Below are 21248 nucleotides of genomic sequence, written 5' to 3' on the forward strand. Positions count from 1 at the left end.
TACTCCTGTTTTATTTTATAACAGGCAACCTACCTCTACCATGAAACAGAACATGATTCTAGAAATTATCACCCTGAGGATTCAGGGTATATTTAAGAGCTACATCTGAACCCTGAAGCTTGAGGCATTTGGAATATGCACAGCCCCAGCAATCCAACCATCCTTATTATTTGCCACATCTTTGCAATCATTACCCACATTTTTATTCCAGGAAAGAACTTTAAATTATTTCTCCATAGCCAAAATGAATGAGCAAATTTTTTAAAAAAAATTTAAAAATTTTCAAAAATAAAAACATGTATACCTTTTCAAAGTGTCATGCTCGTCTTTCCTCCAAAGTTAAAATTTGGCTGTTCAGTCACACAGTCAGCCACGTTTTATTACTAAACTGGTATTTTAATTAAATACTTGAAGTTTATTTTATATCCAACCTTTCTTATCCAAGTCAGTTTTCATTTTGGCTCCGTACACCTGGGAAAGCTCAAGGCTCAGGTTATCAGTTCAGAATGAATGCAGTAGTCTTTCATAAAAAAAGCAGTTGTCTAGTTAGAAAAGTCTGAGCTTTTGCTAATTTTGCTAATGCAGTTTACTTCATCCCTACAAGCTCAGAGAATCTAAAACTTTAGGACTAACAAAATTCCAAGGTTCCTGAACATTCTCATGAACAAGAGAAAGTATGATAAAATAAAACAAGTATTAGACATGATGCTCTTTTCATTTTCCCTCTTCCTCCAAAAAGACGAGAGCAAAAGTAGCAGCAAATTCTGTTACAGCTATAAGGCTGCACATGTTTCTGGGGTAGCGTATTGTAAACTGTTTCTAACGCCCGAGAGTGAGCAAAAGTGTTAAAAGTACACCAAAATGATCGCTGCAAGAGAAAGTAGCAAAGCAAGCCGAAAGCAAACGCCACACACACCTTTGTCTCTCCCAGCCGGGCAGTGCAGGTGGGCTGTCCCGGCTCCTCTGCGCGGAGCGTCCGACCTTCATACCCGGGACAAAACCGGCAGGAGGGAAGGAAGGACCAGCGGAGTCTGGAGCGAAATCCCGCCCCGCTTTCACATGTTGAGGGCTCTCAGCTCTCTGATCACAAAGCAGTTTTATAGCCCCTGTTCAAACAGTTCAGCTCCAGGGTAACAAGTTCAAAGTGGGAGGAGGCAAAAGGAATCGGAGGGTGGTAACAATGCCAAACAGACGTTTCGTTCCTTTTGCATCCGCAGAACCTGTTCTTCAGGTTGGAAACTGAAACATCTGCTCGGTGCCCTGTTTGAAAGCTGCGCTCCGAACCTCTTGCCTCCTAACAGGTCTGCAGAGGCAAAATCAGATTTCATGATGCACAGACAAGTAGCCTGTGGGAGGAAAAGTTAATCATTGCTAATCACCGAGGTTTTTTACATTTTGGACTTCCTTGTGGTAACGTCAGTGAAGCAGATCGTTCCTGTCAGCTCTGTTAGAAGGAAAAGCAGAGAAGCATGGCATGGAAATCAAGAAACTTGGCTTCCAAAAACTTAATCAAAAACACAGCAGCTACGTTTTAAGAGATAATGGCGGTTTTCTGAAGTAACCAGTATCAATCAGAATACAAAGAATCAGATTTTCCTGGCAGATCATAGTGTGACAACTAACATTTTATGCATATGTGTGTTTATATCTATGAATGAATATACATATATGAAAGTATGTCACAAAATGAGAAGGTTACTTGGCATGCTGCACCTTCAAAACATCACAAAACAACTTTTATAATATAATAAAATCCATATAATAAGTAAAAATGGGCAAATACATAGAACTGACACACTTCTAATGTTTTAACATCTGTTGGCAGAGTCTGACCTTCAGCTTTATAAATTTTCCAATCTAATAATTAGTGGTCAATAGTCAGGATTTCAGCTTTGCAAAAAAGAAAAAAAAAAAGAAAAAAAAAACAAACCAAAACAAAAAACCCCACCAAAAAAAAAAAAAAACAAAAACCAACTCTCGAGCTCTTCTTTGGTTTCTTGACCCACAAAATAAGAAAATCATATTTTCCCACTTCAGTAAAAGGGCAACAAATTGGTTTGGTATTTTTCTTAACAATTGAGCTGTTGGACATGTGAGATACAGCTCTACCTTTAAACAAAAATCAAAACATGAGAGACTGGATTGGAATTCTGAAAAAAAAATGATCCAAGGATTAGTCAATTAGTTTTAATTTTGTATATTTAAAATTTTCTATAATTTAAGATGGCAGCTTCGATTTTCTTATTTAATAGCACATCCCCGAGTGTGAAAACCTCCCATTCCAGACCCCATTTCCCGTGGGACATTTCCTTGGGCAGGTGCGCCCCCTATTGTTGAACTACGGAAAATGTTCCAATGTTTTTTTCCCTAATTTCATTAATTTTACAGCTACAGAGGGAACTATCTGCGATTCCACTGTTGCGATACACCCTAACAAAAATTGAGCAGCGCCTGGAGCAGGGAGGGAGAGATTTTTCTTATTGTTTTGCTTATCTGTATCATCACAGCTTTACTTACCACGTTCAACTTCTGGTGCAATTTAATTAGAACTTTGATGCCACAATCTGTGCTCTAGATAGGCTAATAGGCTACTGAAAGGATTACAAATATCCAATTTATTTGTGGTTATGCTTGGCCACAGTGTGCCTTTCTCTGCTTCTCAGTAAAAAGAAAGGAAAAAACCCACCAAACTCCTGCCCTCACAGAACTTTCCAGTGAGCTCCTGCCATATCAATCTGTAAATTCTTCAGGAAAACACCTGCTATAATTCCAGTGAAAGTAGTTTTGTCAAATAAATTAATTAAATGTGGAAGTGTTTGACTGCTCCTTCACAAAACTGAATTTATAACAATGTGACATTAAAATCTGCTAGGAAAAAAATCAAACGTATTTTAGCAAAAATGAATGTACCAGACCTCAGAGTGTAAATATACACACGCACACACACGTATAGGTTGTAAACATTTACAGGATGCTGCTACCTTTGTTAATATGTGATAATTGTTTTTTAAGAAATTGCATGGTTGATTTTTTTTTTCAAACTTAAAAAAAATTAGCATTCTTTTTAAACATCAGGCACAGCTGCAAGAGCCTCATGGGAGGTAGCAGGAGTGGCTCTCTCCATCGAGAGGTCAGTGATATTTATGACAAGACTCATCAGACAGAAGTCCAGTTCATTCCCTAAATAAACTAGGAAATTATCAGGAATTCTGATAAAACTCCAAATACCCCCTGTTCCCAGTGGCTTAGCCACAAAGGAACCGCCGGCAGGGACTGAGGGACTGATCTGGGGACCCTGGCACTGAAAAACTCACCAGTTCTGTCACACCATGGCAGCTTACAGCCTTTATCCCCCTGATACCAGGATTTTGGAGATGGATGCACTGACATGTTGATGTGTTTGTAGCTTTGTCGTGTGGAGGCAGTGTTTGTTGTTTGCTTCACGTACAGCTCGCTAGAAAACAAAGGGCAGCTTGTTCAGTCTTCCCATATAAATAGCTCGTCTTTGACGGGATGCAAGGACGATTTCGCAGCTGCTAAAAAAGCAACAGCGGGACACTTGAACACTTCCTTCTGAATTATCCCTGGGCTGCGGAAGGGCTGGAGCATTTGTACAAGATCGTGGAGTGCTGCGCCTTCCTGGGGAGAGATGATTTGGTGGGTTCCTTGTGAACTGTGTACTGAAACATCCATGACCTCACTGCACCTGTTCCTACCACCTCAGCTGCAACCGCAGGGCCCCGCCCGATTCCTTTTCCAGCTCCTTTTGCCACCCTTTCCCCCGCCCCTTCCCGCCCCTTTTTACGCCACTCACCGTCCGTTTCCCACCCCTCACACGCCCTTCCCTTGAGCTCTTCCCGCCTCTTTTCCCGCCCCTCATGGCGCCTTTTCCCACCCTTTTCCTCATTCTTCCCGCCCTTTTCCGCACTCGTCCCGCCCCTTTTCGCCCCCTCAGGGCAGGAGAGGCGTTTCCCGTCCTGTCGCGCAGCCCTGCTCCCTTTCCCGCCCCGCACTGACGGGTTATCCCTGCGCGGGCGGCGGGTGCTCGGCCGCTGCCAGGGTCGCGGTGCCGCCTCAGGCCCCGTGTCCCTCCGCCCGCCATGTCGGCGGCGGCGGGCCCGGCGCGGCTGGTGCGGTGCGGGCAGAAGGACGAGCTGTACCGGGCCGCTGTGCGCAGTGGGGCCAGCACGGCGCTGCGGGGGCTGGCGGGTAATGTCTGTGGGGGGTTGGTTCCACCCCGAGCCTCCCCGGGTGTTGCGGGATCCGCCGGCACGGCGGATCCACACACACACCCCGCCCCCCTCGCCCCGGGGCTCTGGATGGGGGTCGGAGGGGTTTGGGGGCTGATGGCGAGTCCGGGAGGAATTCCGCGGGAAGGGCTCGGATAAGCACGGATTTGGTGCAAAGTGACAGCCGCGACCCCGTCCCACAGGTGCCCGGCCGTGGCTGGAGTGGAGGAGAGAGGTGGAGCTGCTCTCCGATGTGGCCTATTTCGTGCTGACCACGTTGTCAGGTAACCTTCTCCGTCAGTTATCACTCTTTTGTCATTTCTTCCAACATCTGAAAGCTGAGGGGCCAGTGCCGGGGCTGCTGCGCTGGTGTTCACCACCTGAAACTGCCCAACAGCAGCTCTTTTCCGCGTGGGGGTTGGTTTGGATAAATGCCTTCTTGTAAATATGAAACCACGAAATTGTCGGGGTTGGCTTTAAACGCACTTTATCAACACAGAGAGATGTTCTTCTAAAAGCAATTAAAAAAAAAAAAAAAAAGCAGGAATAGATAGCAGCAGGAAAAATATCCTGCTTTAAGCCTAAAACTGCAGATACTGGATGTCACCATGATGCATATCTGAATTCAACAGAAAAAAAACTATTTCCAAATTCCAAAGCCTGAGTTGTGGCCTAAATAACCTGTCCCCACTGCTCACCACATCCAGAATGATCCTGCAGTTGCCCTCTCACCCTGTTTTCTGTTGCACACATTGTTTAGGTTATCAGACCCTGGGAGAAGAGTATGTGAATATCATTCAGGTTGACCCAAGCAAGAAGAAGGTGCCTTCTTTCCTTTCTCGGGCCCTCTTCATTTCTCTGCACACCGTGGTACCCTACTGCCTGGAAAAGGCACTGCTGCACCTGGAACATGAGCTGCAGATGGAGGCTGAGGAATCCAGGACCCCAGAAAACCCCCCAGCAATTTGCTTTCCCAGGAGGACCTTAATTCGCACCTGGATTCGGAAGCAGATTGGGGAGCTCACAGAGCAGCAGAAGAAAACAGCCTCCCAAGTTGTGTCTGTCCTTAAACAATCTATCCCTCTGCTGCACCGGCTCCACCTAGCAGTGTTCTACATCCAGGGCACCTTCTATCACATGTCCAAAAGGATCGCAGGAATCTCATACGTAAGTGGTTTTGGTTGAAGATATGTCCACTGCAGAATTTTGGCCTGTTCTGGGGTGCCTTATGCATAAAAGGGGTAAGGAATTTGGCTGTGGTTGATTATACAGATGGAGCAGAGGAGTGAGAGGGAAAGTTTGGCTTTATGGGGGGGTGATGAGTCCCTGGAGTTAAGAGGCTACAGGTAATAAACATGAATGCAATGTCCCAAGTTAATACCTGTGTAACTTCAGTCTATCTGCCACAAGTACACTGGAAATGAGAGTTAACTTGATAAATCCACAGGAAATACGGTTTTGAACAACACGTAGTACACATTTAGGTAGCACTTTCCTATATAATTTTGTGTCTTTACAAAAAAAATCAGCCATATTGGCCCAGAAATGTGTACAGACAAAAGAATTCTCAACAATTCCCAGCATCAGTGCAGGAAAGAGGTGTCTGTTTAGTCAGAGATACATAAGAAAACCAAACCAATTAAAGTTGCAATTTTTATGGGCACACAGCAGCTAAGTCCAGCCTGACTGAAGGTGATTATACCTCCTGAGAGACAGCGGGATGAGAAGTCCTAAAATGTCAATTTTTTCCACATGAGAATCCTAAATCAAGTTTATTGCAGATAGGGAGAGGGGGAACAGTTTCATAAAACTGTAGTAACAAATACCTCTTTCTGTGAATTCTGTAGCTGCATTTTGGAGGATTGCAAGGAGAAGATCAGAGTATCCAATCAAGTTACCAGTTTCTTGGAATAATTTCACTCTTCCACCTTCTGCTGACCGTTGGAGTTCAGATGTATAGCTTCAAACAGAAGCAGAGAGCAAGGCAGGAGTGGAGGCTGTACCGCAACCTCACTCACCAGAAGTAAGAGGTGGTTCTTACTTCCTAGGAAAGAAGTGGGAGTGTCACAGCTGTCATGAATGGGAACAACACAGGAGTGACAGCCCAATTTGGGTTACAATCTGATGTAACAATTAATTAGCAAAACTAATTCCTTGCTGTTTCGTGCATGTCTTAAACGTCATGCTTTGGTGGTTTTGAGACCTTCATGAAAAGGGTTAATACTTGAGCATGGGGTTTATTTCAGGATGGTGGTATCCAGTATTTCTGACAAGCAGGGTAAGTGCAATTAACTGCACTGTGCCTATGTTAATTAGAAGCACAAGCAAGGAGGTGGCTGCCGGGCGCCAGTCACGCTGCACACTGTGCTTGGAGGAGCGGAGGCACAGCACAGCCACCCCCTGCGGGCACCTCTTCTGCTGGGAGTGCATCACTGCCTGGTGCAACACCAGGGTGAGTACACAACACATCCACACTGCAAGGTGCCCCCCAGCCTGGCTGCTAATGCCCTGTCCCTCACTAGAGCACCCAGAGCTGATCAGCACCTCTGGAGTTGTTGAAATACAATGGCAGTTACATAGGTGAGGTCAGTAAGGTGAGCACATTAAACTGGGCCGGCTCAGGGGAGCTTGTACCACAGTTGAGACTGAAAAATTACTTTCTAAAAGTAGCTAAGCAGTTCTATTCAGATTTTTAAAAATAGTTCTATTCAGTATGTCCATCTACTGCCTTTTCTTTCTGCAGGCAGAATGTCCACTGTGCAGAGAGAAATTCCACCCTCAGAAACTGATCTACCTACGGCACTACCAAATGTAAAGGGAACCTCTTCTGTCTCCTGACAAGAGCTCCAGCTCATGTTCTTATACTAATGTCGTGGTTTTAAACCAGTAACTAGTACAGTAAAACCAGTTTAAACCAGTAACTAAGTACTGGTTTTAAACCAGTAACAACTTGTCATACAGCTTGGGTTGGTCCAAGAAAAGGCTTTACTAAACTGGAAACTGCCTGTGCAAGGTGGTACTACCTTCCCATGTGACAGAATAAAGCTATTTGTGCTTCTACCCTTCTGTATCTTCTGATGCAGCTCTTGACCATATTAAAAATGGGTTTCTAAAATATGCTTAAAACAAGTTTAATAGTATTCTTCATTTTGGACAATGGAAAACTTAAATTCTCATTCTCAAAATACAAGTGTAGACAATGAGTCCTCCACTCTTCCATAGCATCCTTAAGGCATTAATAAAATTCTATTATTTAATCTTAAGACTCCCTTCCTCCTGTAACATCATAATGTCCAGGCCATGGACTTCAGGGGCAAGGAACAGAAGCACTACACAAAGCCTGAGTTTAAGTGCAGTAGAAGTTATGGTTATAAATGCTGTGTACCACTGTGTTTGTAGTAAAGCAGAGTTCTGTGATTTGACAAACCAAAATCAGCTTAGATCAACAGAAAGAAGAAATGCAATGCCCCAGTAATGCAGACTGATCTCTTAACATTGAGTTTCCAAACTCAGGTTTTTCCATTGCTATTAGCAATGGAGACTTTTCAGCAAGTATTTCAGACACCAAGGCTATAGCAATATAACAAGGGGTGTTTTCCAAAGGCCAGGGGTGTTACCAATTTTCCTGAAGCACAGGGAAAAAGATTGTTCGTTGTTAACATATGTTGCCATTCTTGCATGATAGAAGATGCAGAAGATCAATTTATTTGTATTTTTCAAATACAGGTAGGGAAAAGAACCCCAGGTGATCCAGCCTGTGCATCATGAGTTACAGTTTCAATAAATCTTTCAAAAATGGCACTGAATGTGGACTCAGAGGCAGGGCCATGTGTGCTACACTAAAAGCATTTTTAAGATGGGTATTTGTGCTGCAGAGATCCTGGTTATCCAACTAATAATTAGATCTCCAAGTGTTATCAAAATAACCTAGTAAATTTAGTTTAACTTTTCATCGTATCTATACATGGAATATAAAATAGTTGCTGGTAACTATGTGAACACTTTATCATCACTACAAAAGCAATACCATCCTTTCTCACACCAGTAAAATTTGTAGCATTCTTCACCTATTTAACTGTCAAGGCAACAGTGGAAGGAAAAATAATCCTTATCACAAATCAGAACAGACTACCTAAGGAAATCACTGCCTCAGCTCCTTCCTGAAACAGTAAGGAAAAACATTTTGTTGCACATGAAAACAAACAGGAATTGATGACTGGGAAGTGTCTCTGAAGCTGTCCAGCCAAGTTTTTCATACATTCTTTAAGGGGAATTATTTTTTTAACATTTTTAAAATGTTAAAAAAGCAGCGGAGCAAAGTTTAACAAAATGCCATCAGACTTCCCTGGCCATGGGAGGCTAAGATGCAGCTGGGGAACTGCACTGTTGGCCAAACAGCTCCTACAATCCATGTTTGAAAACTTAATCCCACTGGATGCAAGGCATCTGCCTTCCCAAAAGGAAGGCACCAATCTAAACTTGCTTAAACTAAACCTCAAAATAAAGTTTAGGTAAAAATGTCACATTTGCAATGGATGTCATTAACACTCTTTTTAGTAGGAATCATACCAGTTGGTAATTTTAGTACTAATGTTGTATTTTTCTCCTTGATTCATCCATATTCAGAAACTCCAGCAAGTCTGAAAACAGCTTCTTCAATTCAAGGCTTTCAGATTTTCAGGCAACAAAACATGAGCATCCACAACTGGTACTTTTATAATGCCCATTCTGGGTGCTGTCTCCCTAATTTTAAGTGCTTACATTCCTGGTTTCCACACTGCTAATAAAACAAACATGCAAACCAACAAAAAGCCACAGGTCAATATGAGCTAAAACTACCTGTCACCTTCCCAGGATTACCGAATTCCACAGCTTCACAAAGCCTTCATTTGACAAGATCAGAGGAAAAGGTGCCTTCATACATTTTCCAACTAATTGTCTGCTGAAGCTGCTTAATTCCATTCAGAATCTTCCAAGAGCTAATCTTTTCCTACCTTCTGGAAGTGAATGGTCCCTGAAGAGTTGATAAAGGCATTGCATGAAGGTAAACTGAGGGAAACCATTATTGAAAAGAAGTCATAAATAGTGTTAGATCAAGAGATGTATATAAATATAGAGAACAAATAAAGGGGAACACTGTCTTTTAATAAATTTTGGAATTAAAAAGTCACTTAATAAAACTGCAGTTTTATCACATGAAAAAGTTTACATGCAGGTCATTTATCTCTCATTCTTTTTCCCCCCATAAAAAAAGAAAATCTGTGTTAAAACCCCCACCACTGTGTTCTGGCCAGTTTGGGTATGTCCTGTGGGGCTGGATGAAGTTAACTTCAATTATTCAAGAAACCATTAATTATGAAAGAAATTCCCAATAATAACAATTAAAATATATATTTTTATAATTCCAGGTCCTCAAAGGAAATTGTGATAGAGTTTGAACAAATTTCTAAGTCATCATGAAAGAGCCAAATTTTAGCATCTGCTGGGAGATGGAACAGTGAAACTGGCATTAAAACCCAATACAAACAAGTTGCTTTAGAAGCTAAATGAGTATTTTTGCCCTACTGCAAACCCAATAATTTAGTAATTTCTTATTCCTATCTATACTTGTTTGGTTATAACTCAGTAATACCATGCATTTAAGAAACTGTTTTAAGTTCTGTATCTAATTTAGGTCTACTGAATTTTTCTATGAAAACAGCACACGGCCATGAAGCAGAAAACAGCATCACGTGTGCCAGCTTACACTTTCCTCCACAGATGTGCACAGCACTTCAGGGTGATGTTGAGCAGGAGAACTATGTAAAAATATCCAACTCTAGGCCATTAACCTCTCCAGTGCAACGGATCTTGAAAGAAATGCATCATCCCAAATCCATGGGATTATCTGAAGTTTCTCCAACTTCTTACAAGAGAGAATAAACGCAATGCAATTTGGTTAGAATGCCAGTTTCCTTGAGAAACTGATGTTTCAGATAAAAATAGCAAGATCCTCATAAAATGAAAATTCAACTGCTTTGTCACCACTCTGTTAATCACTTTTATGAAGAAAAAAGGCATTGTTACAATGGCTCAAAATCGTTCCTTTAGTGAGCAGTAGAATTGGTCAACAGGTTGATTGCATCTTCCTAGCTAGCAAAGGTCTTCCCCACATCCTCTTTCCCTTTGTATTTCCTCTTGCCATGTGTGAAGGGTATATATCTGTACTTTATCATGTGCTGCAAAGAGAAAACAGCAGTTGTTGAAGCAAGAAAGTCACATGATATTTAGAAAAAATGGTTTATAATACACACTGTAAATTACTGAAAGAGAGTTCTTAGTAAAGGTAATGAAATAGCTAATCCTACAGCAGTTTAAATCTAAATAGGAGCATGAGAGCAGTTTTATAAATCTCAGTTTTTGGGTTACCCAAAAAATTGTACACTACAGTGAAGATTACTGATTGGGGGACAACAAGAAACAGGAGAGAGCACAGAGATACTAATTTTTTAATACCCTTTCATCTTTAATTTAGTACTTTGAATCACAGTACCTATCCAAAATTCTGAATATCTAGGAAAAAAGTTAATTTTTTAAAACATTAACAAACCACAATTTGTTAAAATGGTCTGAATCACTTGCCTTATGTTCTTTCCCTTTCCATTATCTACTTTCTCACACCTTGTGAGAACTTCCTTTTTCACCCACCAGAGATGGTTCAACACCTCTGCATCCAAGACAGCCAAAAGAAGTGGATGAGAATCTGTATAAAACCCTGACACTGCACTACGAAATCAAAACCTTCTTGTTTGAAAACAAGAATAAAGTTTTGTAAAATCTGCTCAAACAGTAAACATGTCCCACTGTTTTGAACAATTAATGTTCAAGTATTAGTTATTGAAGTTCCTCCAGTAAAGTAAGCATATGCAGCATATTTAACCTCTGAAGGGCTCCAGTGAATGGCCAGTCTGGAGAAATGCTGTAAATCCTAACATCACAAATTCTCTGTTCTTTCCAAGTTACCTTGATTTGCCTCTTCATAGTGATACAAAATAGCATAATGAAGTACATCACAAGGATTGGCCAAAACACAGGAACATTGAAAGCCTCAAAGAATGTACAAGCCATAGCAACCAGGATTCCTTTAGTGGCAGAGTGCCTAAAAAATAACAGCAACAATTAATCCTTCAAGCCCAGTTACCACTAATGTAATGCAGATATTTTGATTTTTCAAAAACAGAACACAGGCAAATGGATCCACTCACCAGAATTTGAATTCTGGGAGCCTTCTAATGAAAGGCCGAAATTCTTCATTTTGCCTAGTAGGTAAGGAAGGACCATCATCTAAAAATAACAGAAAAGAAATCAAACCACAGACCTACTTCACAGTAGTTTTTTACACAATTCAGACTCCAGTTTTTCTTTTACTTTCTATCTTATGAAAAAAAAAATCACAAAACAAAACCACACCAAATTTCCATTGCTACATGTAGATCCCAGTTAAGAGTAGATGGTTTAATGTAAGTTCACATAGATTGCTTAAAGTAAACTTAACATAGATTCCTTTAAAGAAAACAGGGGACAGGAATTCCAAGACACTCGAGTTACCACAGGGAGAGCTTAAGTCACATAAACCTCCTTTCAAAACACAGGAAATTAGTACTATATATATAGTACAGTATATATATTGTACTTATACAATATAGTACAAGTCGAATACATTCAAGTCCCATGAAAAAGGACAAATTTTATAGAAATTCTTGATGTTAAGTTGTATAGACTTTTTTCAGGACTAAAAAATAAAATGTAGTGCTAAAAACTGCATTATCTTTACTGTATCAGACAAAAGGAGCTGAAGTTCAGCCAAGTTTAAAAAAGGAATTTTTCCTCATACCTGAATCTTCCATTAGAGACGGATCTACCTTTGGTGACAGGAAAGCTATGAAGAGGTTGAGATGGTAGATTCCCAAGGCATATGTCACAATGTACCAGCCCTGCACAGGGATGAACAGACAAGGGTAAAATCCTGAAAACCATTTTCTGATACTGATTTTTTAACAAGATTAACCCGGGTTTTTTGCTTCCTTGAGAAGCTTTTCTATGTCCTCATAATAAGTGAAGGGTTTCTGGGCTTGCAAAAATACCAAGAATTCTCAGTGATCGAAAAAAGTTTTAGAGCAAATCTCTCATGCAGTGACAGACTGAACATGAAACTTTGGTCTGGCATCCAGGTTCTCTATGTTCAAGATGTGGAGTTCAAAAGTAGTGAAGAGCATAAAACCATCCCTTTTAAAATCATCTTTGCAGCCTTCAGTGTCTGAAATGTTCCTACTACGACATGTAAAGGTTTCGCATTCTGTAATCTTCGGTTTTTGGGAATAACAGTTCCCAGGTTCCTCACTGAACTGCACACTGGCATGAAACAGAAACATCTGATTAGCAGGGAACAGCCTGCCCCTGGCCTGCTGGGAGAGAAATGCTGACAAAGCCATTCCTTATGGTTTCCATGACAAAAACAAACCCCTGGCTCTGAGCATGTTGTTACACAGCTTTAATATAAAAGCAAAAAACTCAATTAAAACAATTTTCAGAGATTTATTTTGTGATTTCTAATTGCCATCAGAAGAATATCTTCAACTATTCACACATCTTTTGTCTCTGCAGCAGCAACTTCCACACCCAGAGGATGTGTTCCTTCTTCAGACTACACAATTTACCTTCTGCCACGTGCTTGAAGAGTACCACACATGATTCTAAAGTAATAGCACACTTCAAAAACACTCTTAGAATCAAAATTAGATCAGCAATAATATCTGGAACTACTTCAGCATCAAATCCATCTTACCTGCAGTAAATAAACTCTAATCATGTAGATAAAGCTCAGCCCCAATGTGACAATCCATCGCACTGCAGTGTAGGGGGTGGATTTGTCTAACCAGGACTGGTAGATCTGGAGGAAACACGAAGTGCACAGTAAATAATAAATACTGTAAAATACTCGATTCACAATGGATAAAGCTTATTTGAGGGTAGTATGGGAAAAAGAAAGCATTTGAGAGGAGTATTTTGGGAAAGAGAATAACATGAGGCACTTGTACTCTTTACTACAAATAACACAGGACTGTACTTACAAGTACAAGTGTCTGTATTTTTACAAAGGTAAAAAAAATTTCCTAATGCTTAGAACTGTAAAGCAATTTAGATTTTCTGTATTTTATGCAAGTTGCTTTCCTGAAGATAAATTTGAAACAAAATCTGAACTCGTCATTTCTGACAGTAACGACATATTTTCACTGTGTAATGTCACACAATATTCCAGTAAGCCATTTATTATAGATATTTATCTATTTTAAAAGGATTCAAAAGAAAACTTTTGTACAGATTGTAGCATTTCAACAAGTCTGCCAACAAGCAGTGAGTTCAAGAAGCTGCAGTAAGATCTGCTTCTAAAGGAGTCAGAAAAATTCACAAAACCAACCTGGCCAAGTCTTGAGAAAAATCTATAGACCACTGAAGGTTTTCCATGCACAGACTCCCCAATGCTGTCCCCTTCTGACATGGTGGCTGTGGAAACAAAACACGGGACAAGGGAACATTAACATCCAAAATCTAACTTCAGGGAGGTTTACAGCACATTCTCTGAACCTGTATTTACATACAAAACTCTCCTGGCTTGTCCTGTTTGAAACAACTTATTCTAAATGAAGTATTCTTAAAGAGAGGACCAAAACAAATGAAAATTCCTTATCCAAAAAAGCAAAAAATAGGGTATTTTACAAAGGCAAGACAGGATCCAGTGTGTTTGGGGGAAGGAAATAAAGAAGCCCATAAAGAAATTCAGGAAGAGCCCAGTTGGACATTGTTAACTGTGCCAAGGCACAACCCCCTAAGCAGTGAGACATGAACTGCAGCACCTCCCTCCTGCCACCTCAGGCTCCAAAGGCAAAGAACAAAACCAGAGTAAGTAGATTTTTTTTAAAAAAAAAGCTCCTTCAGATTTTAAATACTGAATAACTACATAATGAAGAAGTAAATTCAGGACTCTGCACACCAGTGGTTTCAGACTCTGCTAGAGCACCAAACCCAAAATGCTGCCCACACTGGAATCATTCAATGAGTTTCTCTGTCTCTTGAACACCAAGAGCTGAGCAGTAACAGAAGTTTTATACAAGAGTAAAACTGTACAGTCAGTGGGCAAAGAGCCTGAATTCAAATGAAAAAAAACTACACAAGGGGATTATTTTTCAGTCTATGCCTCTGCTACCAATTGAAGAGCTTTATTTTTCATATCAGTGAGTTTTACAGCTCATTTCAAGATAGAAGCCAAATAAAGTGGATCCTAAGCAGAAACGTTTTGCCACATCACGAAGAGCAATCACTGGCATTACTTCCTGGAATGCTCATCTGTGGGTGGGACTATGTAACCCAGGATTCTGGGAGTACATTCAGCCCTACCCAAGAGCCTCAGAGAGTAACAAGTCTGTATGAAACATTCATAAATTAAAGAAAAAAAAAAAGTAAATTGTCTTAGATGCTGCAATACAGTGACTGCTGCAGAAAATTTAAGATCAAGGACAATCTGAGGAGGCACAAAAACTTAAAGCTGTTTATTTTTTCTGTAAACATCTGAAAATTACATCCTATGGAATAATTAGAAAGTAGAAAAAAAGAAGCCCTGTTACACTTCAAAAGCTAAGGGGACTCATTAGGAGGCTTCAAGAGCCGAGTCCACTTTAATTCAAGCTATAGCTAAAAGAAAAGAAGCTAGTAGAAAGTCATACAATATACACACTTTTCCATAACAGGCAAAAAGAAGTAATTATTCTTCTCCCCACCCTCTGAACAATTTCTATAGGGCAGAAATTGTTCAGTGGTCTCAGCTGAACATGATTTATTTTGGGGTATTTTTTAATGTGCTGAAGTATAAAGCTGTAACAAAAAGTTACTGAACTAATTAGAATCACAGAATAATTTATCAGAGACCAATGAAAACTCTAATAGTCTCAAAATTGATTCTTCAGATACACTCACAGAAAATATGGACTAAAAGTAGACCATACAAGACTATCTTGTAAATGTTACCCTGTGCATAACAAGTGGAAAATCGTGTGAGGCGTCTGAAGGCTTTATGCTGGAGAAGGGATCTTGCTTCATGTAAAATATTACATTATATGTGATCATGCATGATTTTCTATCAGGCATACAGTTCTTCCAGAGCAGACCGAGAAATACAACAGTTCTACTGAGAAACCTCTCTATGGCTTAGTTTCACCACAAGACACAGACTAGAATTTAAGGTAATATTTCTTGTCACATTAAAACTGTGCTGGAAGGACACCTGCAATGAACAATTATCAATAGCAGGAGCGCTTGGCACTACTCTGAGGGCAGTTTACAGTTAAGAACACTGGATTCTGTTGGTTTAAGGGAACGATTAAACCTAGACAGCTTCAATTTCTCCTTCATAATCATGGAACCATAGAATGACTTGGGTCCTTTAAGATCATCACATTCCAGCCCCTGCCATGGGCAGGGACACCCTCCACTGCCCCAGGTTGCTCCAAGCCCTGTCCAACCTGGCCTTGGACACTTCCAAGGATTCACAGCAGCCACAGCTTTTCTGGGCACCCTGTGCCAGGGCCTCACCACCCTCACACAGTTTCTTCCTAACATCCCATCTAGCACTGCCCTCTGGAAGTTTTAAGCCACTCTCCGTTGTTCTGTCAGTCCAGGCCCTTGTGAAAAGCCTCTCTCCATCTGTCTTGTAAATGTAACATCAGATTCGCTGCCCACCCTCCAGCCACTCCAGGACAGCTAACACTCAGCCAGAGACACAGAGAGATTAACGAGGGAATAGTTTGCTACTAGTAAAACTGAGACTGCTACTAAGGCAAGACCATATTAGAGCAGTTTTCTCTGCTGAAAACACCACATAAGCAAAGGTACAGCCTGAACAATTATGCTTTTCCCTACAATCGTGATGGCAATTTCATTACAAACACCACTGAGCGCTGAATTCTGAAAAGCAGAACCTCTGGCTGTAAGAATATTTACTTTAAGCCTCACATCATCACACAGAGGTACAGAATTTCAGCACAACTCTGCTCATGTTATAGATTTTTCTTAAATTTAAAATATAAGTTAAGCAGATAACTAGCAAAAACACGTTACACATTCAAGTTACCTTGTAGAGGAAACGTCTTTGAAGAACAACACACTAAGTTAATTTATTAAAGAACTGGGTGAACGGACAACCACGGGGAAACAGCCCATTGGTCCCTCAGATTGGTTCTTCACACTAAAAAAAGGCATTGTTTAATTTTATCCATTGCAACAGCAGCTGAGAAGCACCTGCACTTCTCGCCTGTGCCGGCAAGAGGGGATTTCCCCTTGCCCAGACACTGCTCAGCCCCGGCGCGGCGGGACACTCGGTACAATGAACAGGGAGGAGCTGCGCTGCCTCGGCACGGGGCAGGGCGGGGACCGCGGAGGGGGACACGAGACCCGGGAGGCCCCAGCCGGAGCGCCGAGCCCGCAGTAGCCCCCGCGCTCCCGAAGGGACTGCTCGCTCCAGGCCTCAAGCCCGCCCGCCCGCCCGCCCGCGGATGTCAGCGCCGCGCCCGGCGGCCCAGAGGCGCACTGCCGGCGCACTGCCGGCGCACTGCCCGCGCCCGCTCCCACCCCGCTCCGGCCCCGGTACTCACAGGCTACCGGGCCGGTCCTGCCTTCCGCTCCCGCCCCTCCACACACCAATATGGCGGCAGCACCGTAACGTACTTCCGCTTCCGGGATTTAGGGGCGGAGCACAGCCCCGATGCTGTCCCGCTATTGGCCTCCGGGGGAGCGGGCTGGGCCGCAGTGTCGGGCGGGTCGGCGGGATGCGTGCGGCGTCCGTGAGGGGGGACGGAGAGCGGGCGGAGCGGTACTGGCGGAGAGGTGGGAGGTGTGGGAGATGTGTGTGTGTGGCCTGTGACGCAGGGCAGGATCAGGCGGTACCGGCGCGGCCAAGCGCAGGACAGGACGGGGGTCGCTCCGCTGAACGGGCCCGCCCTGCTATCCTGAGGGAAGCACTAGGCCCCACCTCCCGCGCTCGCGCAGCCAATGGGAACGGCTGCTGGGGCGGGAGCGGACGCGCGGCCAATGGCGGGATGGCGGCAGGCGGGGCCGGGGCCGAACCGAGCCTAGCCGAAGTCCGCCGAGCCTGAACGGATCTCTACCGAGATTGGCCGAGTCATGCCCCAACCCAACCCAACCCAGCCGGATTTGGCCGAGCTTGAACCGAGCTCTACCGAACCGAGCCGAGCGGAGCCCCCTCACAGGATGAGGCCAAATCTGTTGAAGGATTTAAAGTTTTAAGGAGTTCAGTGTATTTTATTTCATGAGTCCGTGAACGTTTGGGAATCAAAATCAGCAGGAGAAGACAAGAAATACTCGTTACTTGGAAAAAGAGGTGACAAACACGTGATGAGGTGCGTTTGTTCCCGTGGAACAGAAACACTGATAAACAAACCCTGGGGATCATAATTTATTTTCCCTGGATCCGCTGCCACGAGGCTGTTCCGAACAGTTCTGTACCGCCTTTGGGCACCACTGGGCGTCTCTCCAGCATCTGTTTTGGGGCTGAATCAGTAAATTCTTCAGGCCCTATGGCTGCAGCATTTAGTACTGAAGTTTATGCTCACTACGTGCTCAAAAGTGACAAGATGCCAAAAAAATAGTCCTGACACTTCTGAAAATCTATTGATTTAGTACCTACAGTATTCAACTATATAAGTATGCTTATTTATTTCATACATATAATAAATAGGTGAAAACTGAAATATATTAATATACAAATTGTACAATATATTGATATAAATAAATAGCTATATATTTACACATAAATATACATATATATAATTATATGTTACTATATAACTTTAAAGAGACAAGTGATCCCTCAGCACATTCTGCTTTCAAATTATATAGCTTAACATGAAACAATAAAAACAAAAATACCCTTTTTTCAAGCAAAATAATAGCTTGGAGTTTGGGGGGTTATAAGCTGTTTAGAATTACATATTTATTTACTTGCCATAAATTATCATTGATTTATGGAAGAGCTAAGCAGCCTTCTGGAAAATAAACAAGAAATATTGGAAAGAATCAGAATTCTGGAACAATCTGGGTTGGAAAGGACCTTAAAGGTCATCAGTGGAGTGATTATGGCTGGGCATCCCAGGGGACACAGACCTGGTTGTAACATAAGTGGCAAAACTTGGTTCAGTGCTTAAAAAAGGGCAAATCTTTAAATTAAGGATCTGGGAATTCTGTCTGCACATAAGGTTTTGCACATGAGATTCTGAAGTTTGTTTCCTTGGTCAGATTATCTCAGTGACACCAAACGTTATTGGTGATCAGTCAGTGCACCCAGACATCTCACAGATAGTTATGCCTGAAAACTGTGTAAAACTGTAGGGATTTGGAAAAAAATCTGGGTTTCTTTTCCTTCTCTTGAAATAGTACTGTGGACATCCTGAAGTAATCTGCTGGAGCAAGAAAATGTAGGCAAATATTTTAAGCTCTAAGGTATCCCAGCATTACTTCTGTGGGGTATAGAATGGATTGAATCATGACATGAATGTTTAATCTGTCCTCAGTTTCAGTTGCAGCAGCATCAGGGCCAAATTTTTAGATCAGTCCTTGGCAAGTGATAATTTTTTTAGTGAATGGATGCTGTCAGTTAACAGCACATTGCAGTCTGGGAATCTTCAGAGATTCAGGTCGATTAAATGTCCAGTAAAGAAGCAATAATTAAAACTATCAACAGAGGAGACCATTAATAGCAAAAAACTCTGGTTTATGTCCTTTTTAACAGTAAAACTGGTTTTGCATTCAATAAAAATCTTGTGAAGAGCTGCAAGACAGAAACTATGACTGAGTAATAGGGAACATGGAGCAGAGTCCCTGAAAGGTAGTTTTAAAAATAATTAAAGTCCCCAGTGACCTGTGCTGGCCTGTCTGGTTTTCATGCATTTTTATGTGCACAGCTTTGAGAATGAAAGAAAACTGACACATGAATGAAGTTTGCAGAGGTTAATGGAGGAAAACACTTATTTTTTGCCATAAAAATGTTTCCTCCCTGTGATCCCTCCTCTCTGGCTGCTGCCATTCTCTTCCCATAGCTGCTTCCTTGTGTGCTTTGGCTGAGTGTGGTTTGTCCTCATTCCTGAGGAAGCCCTGCTGTCTGACACACCTGTTAACCACACAAACAGGTGCCTGGCCTTCTGGGCTTCCTCACCTGCAGGAATCCATCTCAGGTACCTGTTCAGAACACTCATCATGGCTTCAGTTCACTGCAAATTATTTAAATTTCTGCAATTCAGTTATTTAGAATTAGGCTGTAAGTGGGTAATAGGACATTTGAAGATACAATAAATTTTCCTACATCTCGATTGTGGTTATGATTACAACATAAGGATATATGATGTAAAAATATAAATAAAACTATTTCTGATTTAAACACCATGAACCAATCTCCCCACTAGTAAGTGCTGAGCTCTATTTTAGTGGCTTTTGGAGGGGACCACTAAATTCTGGTTAGTAAGAGACTACCCTGAGTAAGGCTACATGTGAATTTCTATAGTTAATTTACTACTGTTCATTTGTTTTTTTCAGAACTAGCTGTTTCAAAGTTGTTCCCCATGATGAATAAATTTGTATCATCTCAGGTTTTTCAAACACAAAATGAGTCATGCCAACCTGTTTTTGTAGGCTGCTGCAGAAATGAATTAATATGATAATGTGACCCTGTGAAATTACTGCTGTTCATATACTAAGTGTTCTTATTTATTACCCGTAACATTTAATTGTAGTTTAAATAAATTCCATATAAACGCATTTACTGCAAAGTTTAGAAACAATCCACAATTATATGGTGCAGTTGCAGGAATAAATTCCCTATCAGTGATTCTTAGGAGAGGAGGATTTGTAGGGTTTATACCAAGCTGATGATAAACAGCTTTGCCTTTATCAGTACCTGTTTGTCATGAACTCTTCACAGAATCCCAGACTGGTTTGGGTCGGGAGGGACCTTAAACTCCATTCAGTTCCACTCCTGCCACAGGCAGGGATACCTTCTACTATCCCAGGGTGCTCCAAGCCCTGACCAACCTGGCCTTGGACACTTCCAGGGATCCCTGGGCATCCATTTCTGGTTTGGTCTCTATCAACAGCTTGCAGTGGCTTTGTGTCTGTGGCATCTTGTGTCTCTGAATCACAGAAAATACAGGACCTTGGTAAAACATGAGGGGTTTTATGTGTTTAAAGCAGAATTTCCAATTCTGGCTTAAAATCCAAACCAAACACAGACAAACCTCCCGCAGTATAACTCATCCCATCACTGGGAGCTTGGAGCTTTTTCTTTTTCTCACTCCCTGCTCCCTTTGGGCACCAGTGGCTCTTTTTCTGGAGGCCCCAGTGTCACTACGGGTGTTCACGCCTTTGTTTCTCTGCAGAAATGTGTGATGTAGAGATAGTGCTTATGTGGACGTCAGCATTTCCAAACCTTGCATGTGTTGCATTGCTAAGCAACTTTAGGCAACACTTATCTCTCATCCTGATGCCATCTGGAAAAGAGGATTGACAAGGAAATGTGCCAGGGAGAGACAAAGGCACATCTAAGAAAGAGGTGGCTTAATTGCTTAAGAGAATGAGTGACATTAATAGTAGGCAATCAGCATGAGTGATTGAAAGCAGGCACAATGCTTCACAGGTAGTGATAAGGAAGCTCTGGGAAAGGTGGCATGTATTATACCCCCTGGCCTCTTCCCTCCCTGCAGGAAGCAAAACTTGGCTGCATCCCACTGCATGATGGAAAATGAAGGCCCCAGAGATTTCAGTTTATAAATTAAATACAGTTCCAGTGACAATGAGTCTCTTCTAGATCTTTCAGTGGTTCTGTCCATCCAGGAGTATGGCTGGTTGGCTGCTGTTAAGAGGTCTTTCCCTGTTGCTCTATTAGGAATGGTGAGAAGAACGACACAGACTCTCTTGGGAGTC

General features: G+C 41.9%; 3 protein-coding genes and 1 long non-coding RNA gene across 8 annotated transcripts in view; 2 read left to right on the plus strand and 2 right to left on the minus strand.

The window, feature by feature from the left end:
* The window catches only part of PLCH2 (phospholipase C eta 2), a 79801-nt gene extending 76026 nt beyond the window's left edge, over positions 1-3775 (minus strand). Inside the window, exons 1-3 of the mRNA XM_086860535.1 lie at positions 3717-3775; positions 3315-3639; positions 917-1444 (exon numbers count right to left, since the gene is read on the minus strand). The gene's annotated coding sequence lies outside the window, so the exon portion shown is untranslated. The remainder of the gene's footprint in view (positions 1-916; positions 1445-3314; positions 3640-3716) is intronic.
* Positions 3776-3805: 30 nt separating this feature from the next.
* On the plus strand, positions 3806-9432 carry PEX10 (peroxisomal biogenesis factor 10). Of its 3 annotated transcripts, XM_023940212.2 has the most exons (6): positions 3806-4209; positions 4433-4513; positions 4990-5396; positions 6077-6252; positions 6546-6681; positions 6973-9432. In XM_023940212.2, the coding sequence occupies exons 1-6, from the start codon at positions 4101-4103 to the stop codon at positions 7042-7044; spliced, it is 981 nt and encodes a 326-aa protein (XP_023795980.2). In that variant the 5' UTR covers positions 3806-4100; the 3' UTR covers positions 7045-9432. The 3 variants fall into 3 exon arrangements, with proteins under 3 accessions (XP_023795980.2, XP_086716669.1, XP_086716670.1); XM_086860543.1 differs by having other exon boundaries at positions 6546-9432; XM_086860544.1 differs by lacking the exon at positions 6546-6681.
* On the minus strand, positions 9354-17287 carry RER1 (retention in endoplasmic reticulum sorting receptor 1). 3 transcript variants are annotated; one of them, XM_086860545.1, is made up of 8 exons: positions 16913-17118; positions 16393-16506; positions 13687-13772; positions 13054-13158; positions 12103-12202; positions 11474-11552; positions 11232-11367; positions 9354-10447 (listed from the first exon to the last, which is right to left on the minus strand). In XM_086860545.1, exons 3-8 carry the CDS (start codon positions 13765-13767, stop codon positions 10358-10360), a joined length of 591 nt encoding a protein of 196 aa, XP_086716671.1. In that variant the 5' UTR covers positions 13768-13772; positions 16393-16506; positions 16913-17118; the 3' UTR covers positions 9354-10357. The 3 variants fall into 3 exon arrangements, with proteins under 3 accessions (XP_086716671.1, XP_086716673.1, XP_086716672.1); XM_086860547.1 differs by lacking the exon at positions 16393-16506 and having other exon boundaries at positions 16986-17287; XM_086860546.1 differs by lacking the exon at positions 16393-16506 and having other exon boundaries at positions 16913-17287.
* Positions 17288-17345: 58 nt separating this feature from the next.
* The window catches only part of LOC111938625 (uncharacterized), a 32642-nt gene continuing 28739 nt past the window's right edge, over positions 17346-21248 (plus strand). Inside the window, exon 1 of the long non-coding RNA XR_002869042.2 lies at positions 17346-17677. This is a non-coding gene — a long non-coding RNA (uncharacterized LOC111938625). The remainder of the gene's footprint in view (positions 17678-21248) is intronic.

The sequence above is a fragment of the Cyanistes caeruleus genome, chromosome 22, assembly GCF_971803275.1.
Source record: "Cyanistes caeruleus chromosome 22, bCyaCae1.hap1.1, whole genome shotgun sequence".
In the NCBI taxonomy this organism is placed as follows: Eukaryota; Metazoa; Chordata; class Aves; order Passeriformes; family Paridae; genus Cyanistes; species Cyanistes caeruleus.

Bases quoted from the DNA above. Each gene is read 5' to 3' on its own strand.
- PEX10 (XM_086860543.1), top strand. From the start codon at position 4,101: ATGTCGGCGGCGGCGGGCCCGGCGCGGCTGGTGCGGTGCGGGCAGAAG. The intron at 4,210-4,432 runs GTAATGTCTGTG...CCCGTCCCACAG, and splicing joins GGCGCTGCGGGGGCTGGCGG to GTGCCCGGCCGTGGCTGGAG. The intron at 6,253-6,545 runs GTAAGAGGTGGT...TATGTTAATTAG, and splicing joins CGCAACCTCACTCACCAGAA to AAGCACAAGCAAGGAGGTGG.
- RER1 (XM_086860547.1), bottom strand. From the start codon at position 13,767: ATGTCAGAAGGGGACAGCATTGGGGAGTCTGTGCATGGAAAACCTTCA. The intron at 13,159-13,686 runs GTTGGTTTTGTG...TGTTTCCTCCAG, and splicing joins TTTTCTCAAGACTTGGCCAG to ATCTACCAGTCCTGGTTAGA. The intron at 10,448-11,231 runs GTAACTTGGAAA...TTCTCTTTGCAG, and splicing joins CTATGAAGAGGCAAATCAAG to CACATGATAAAGTACAGATA.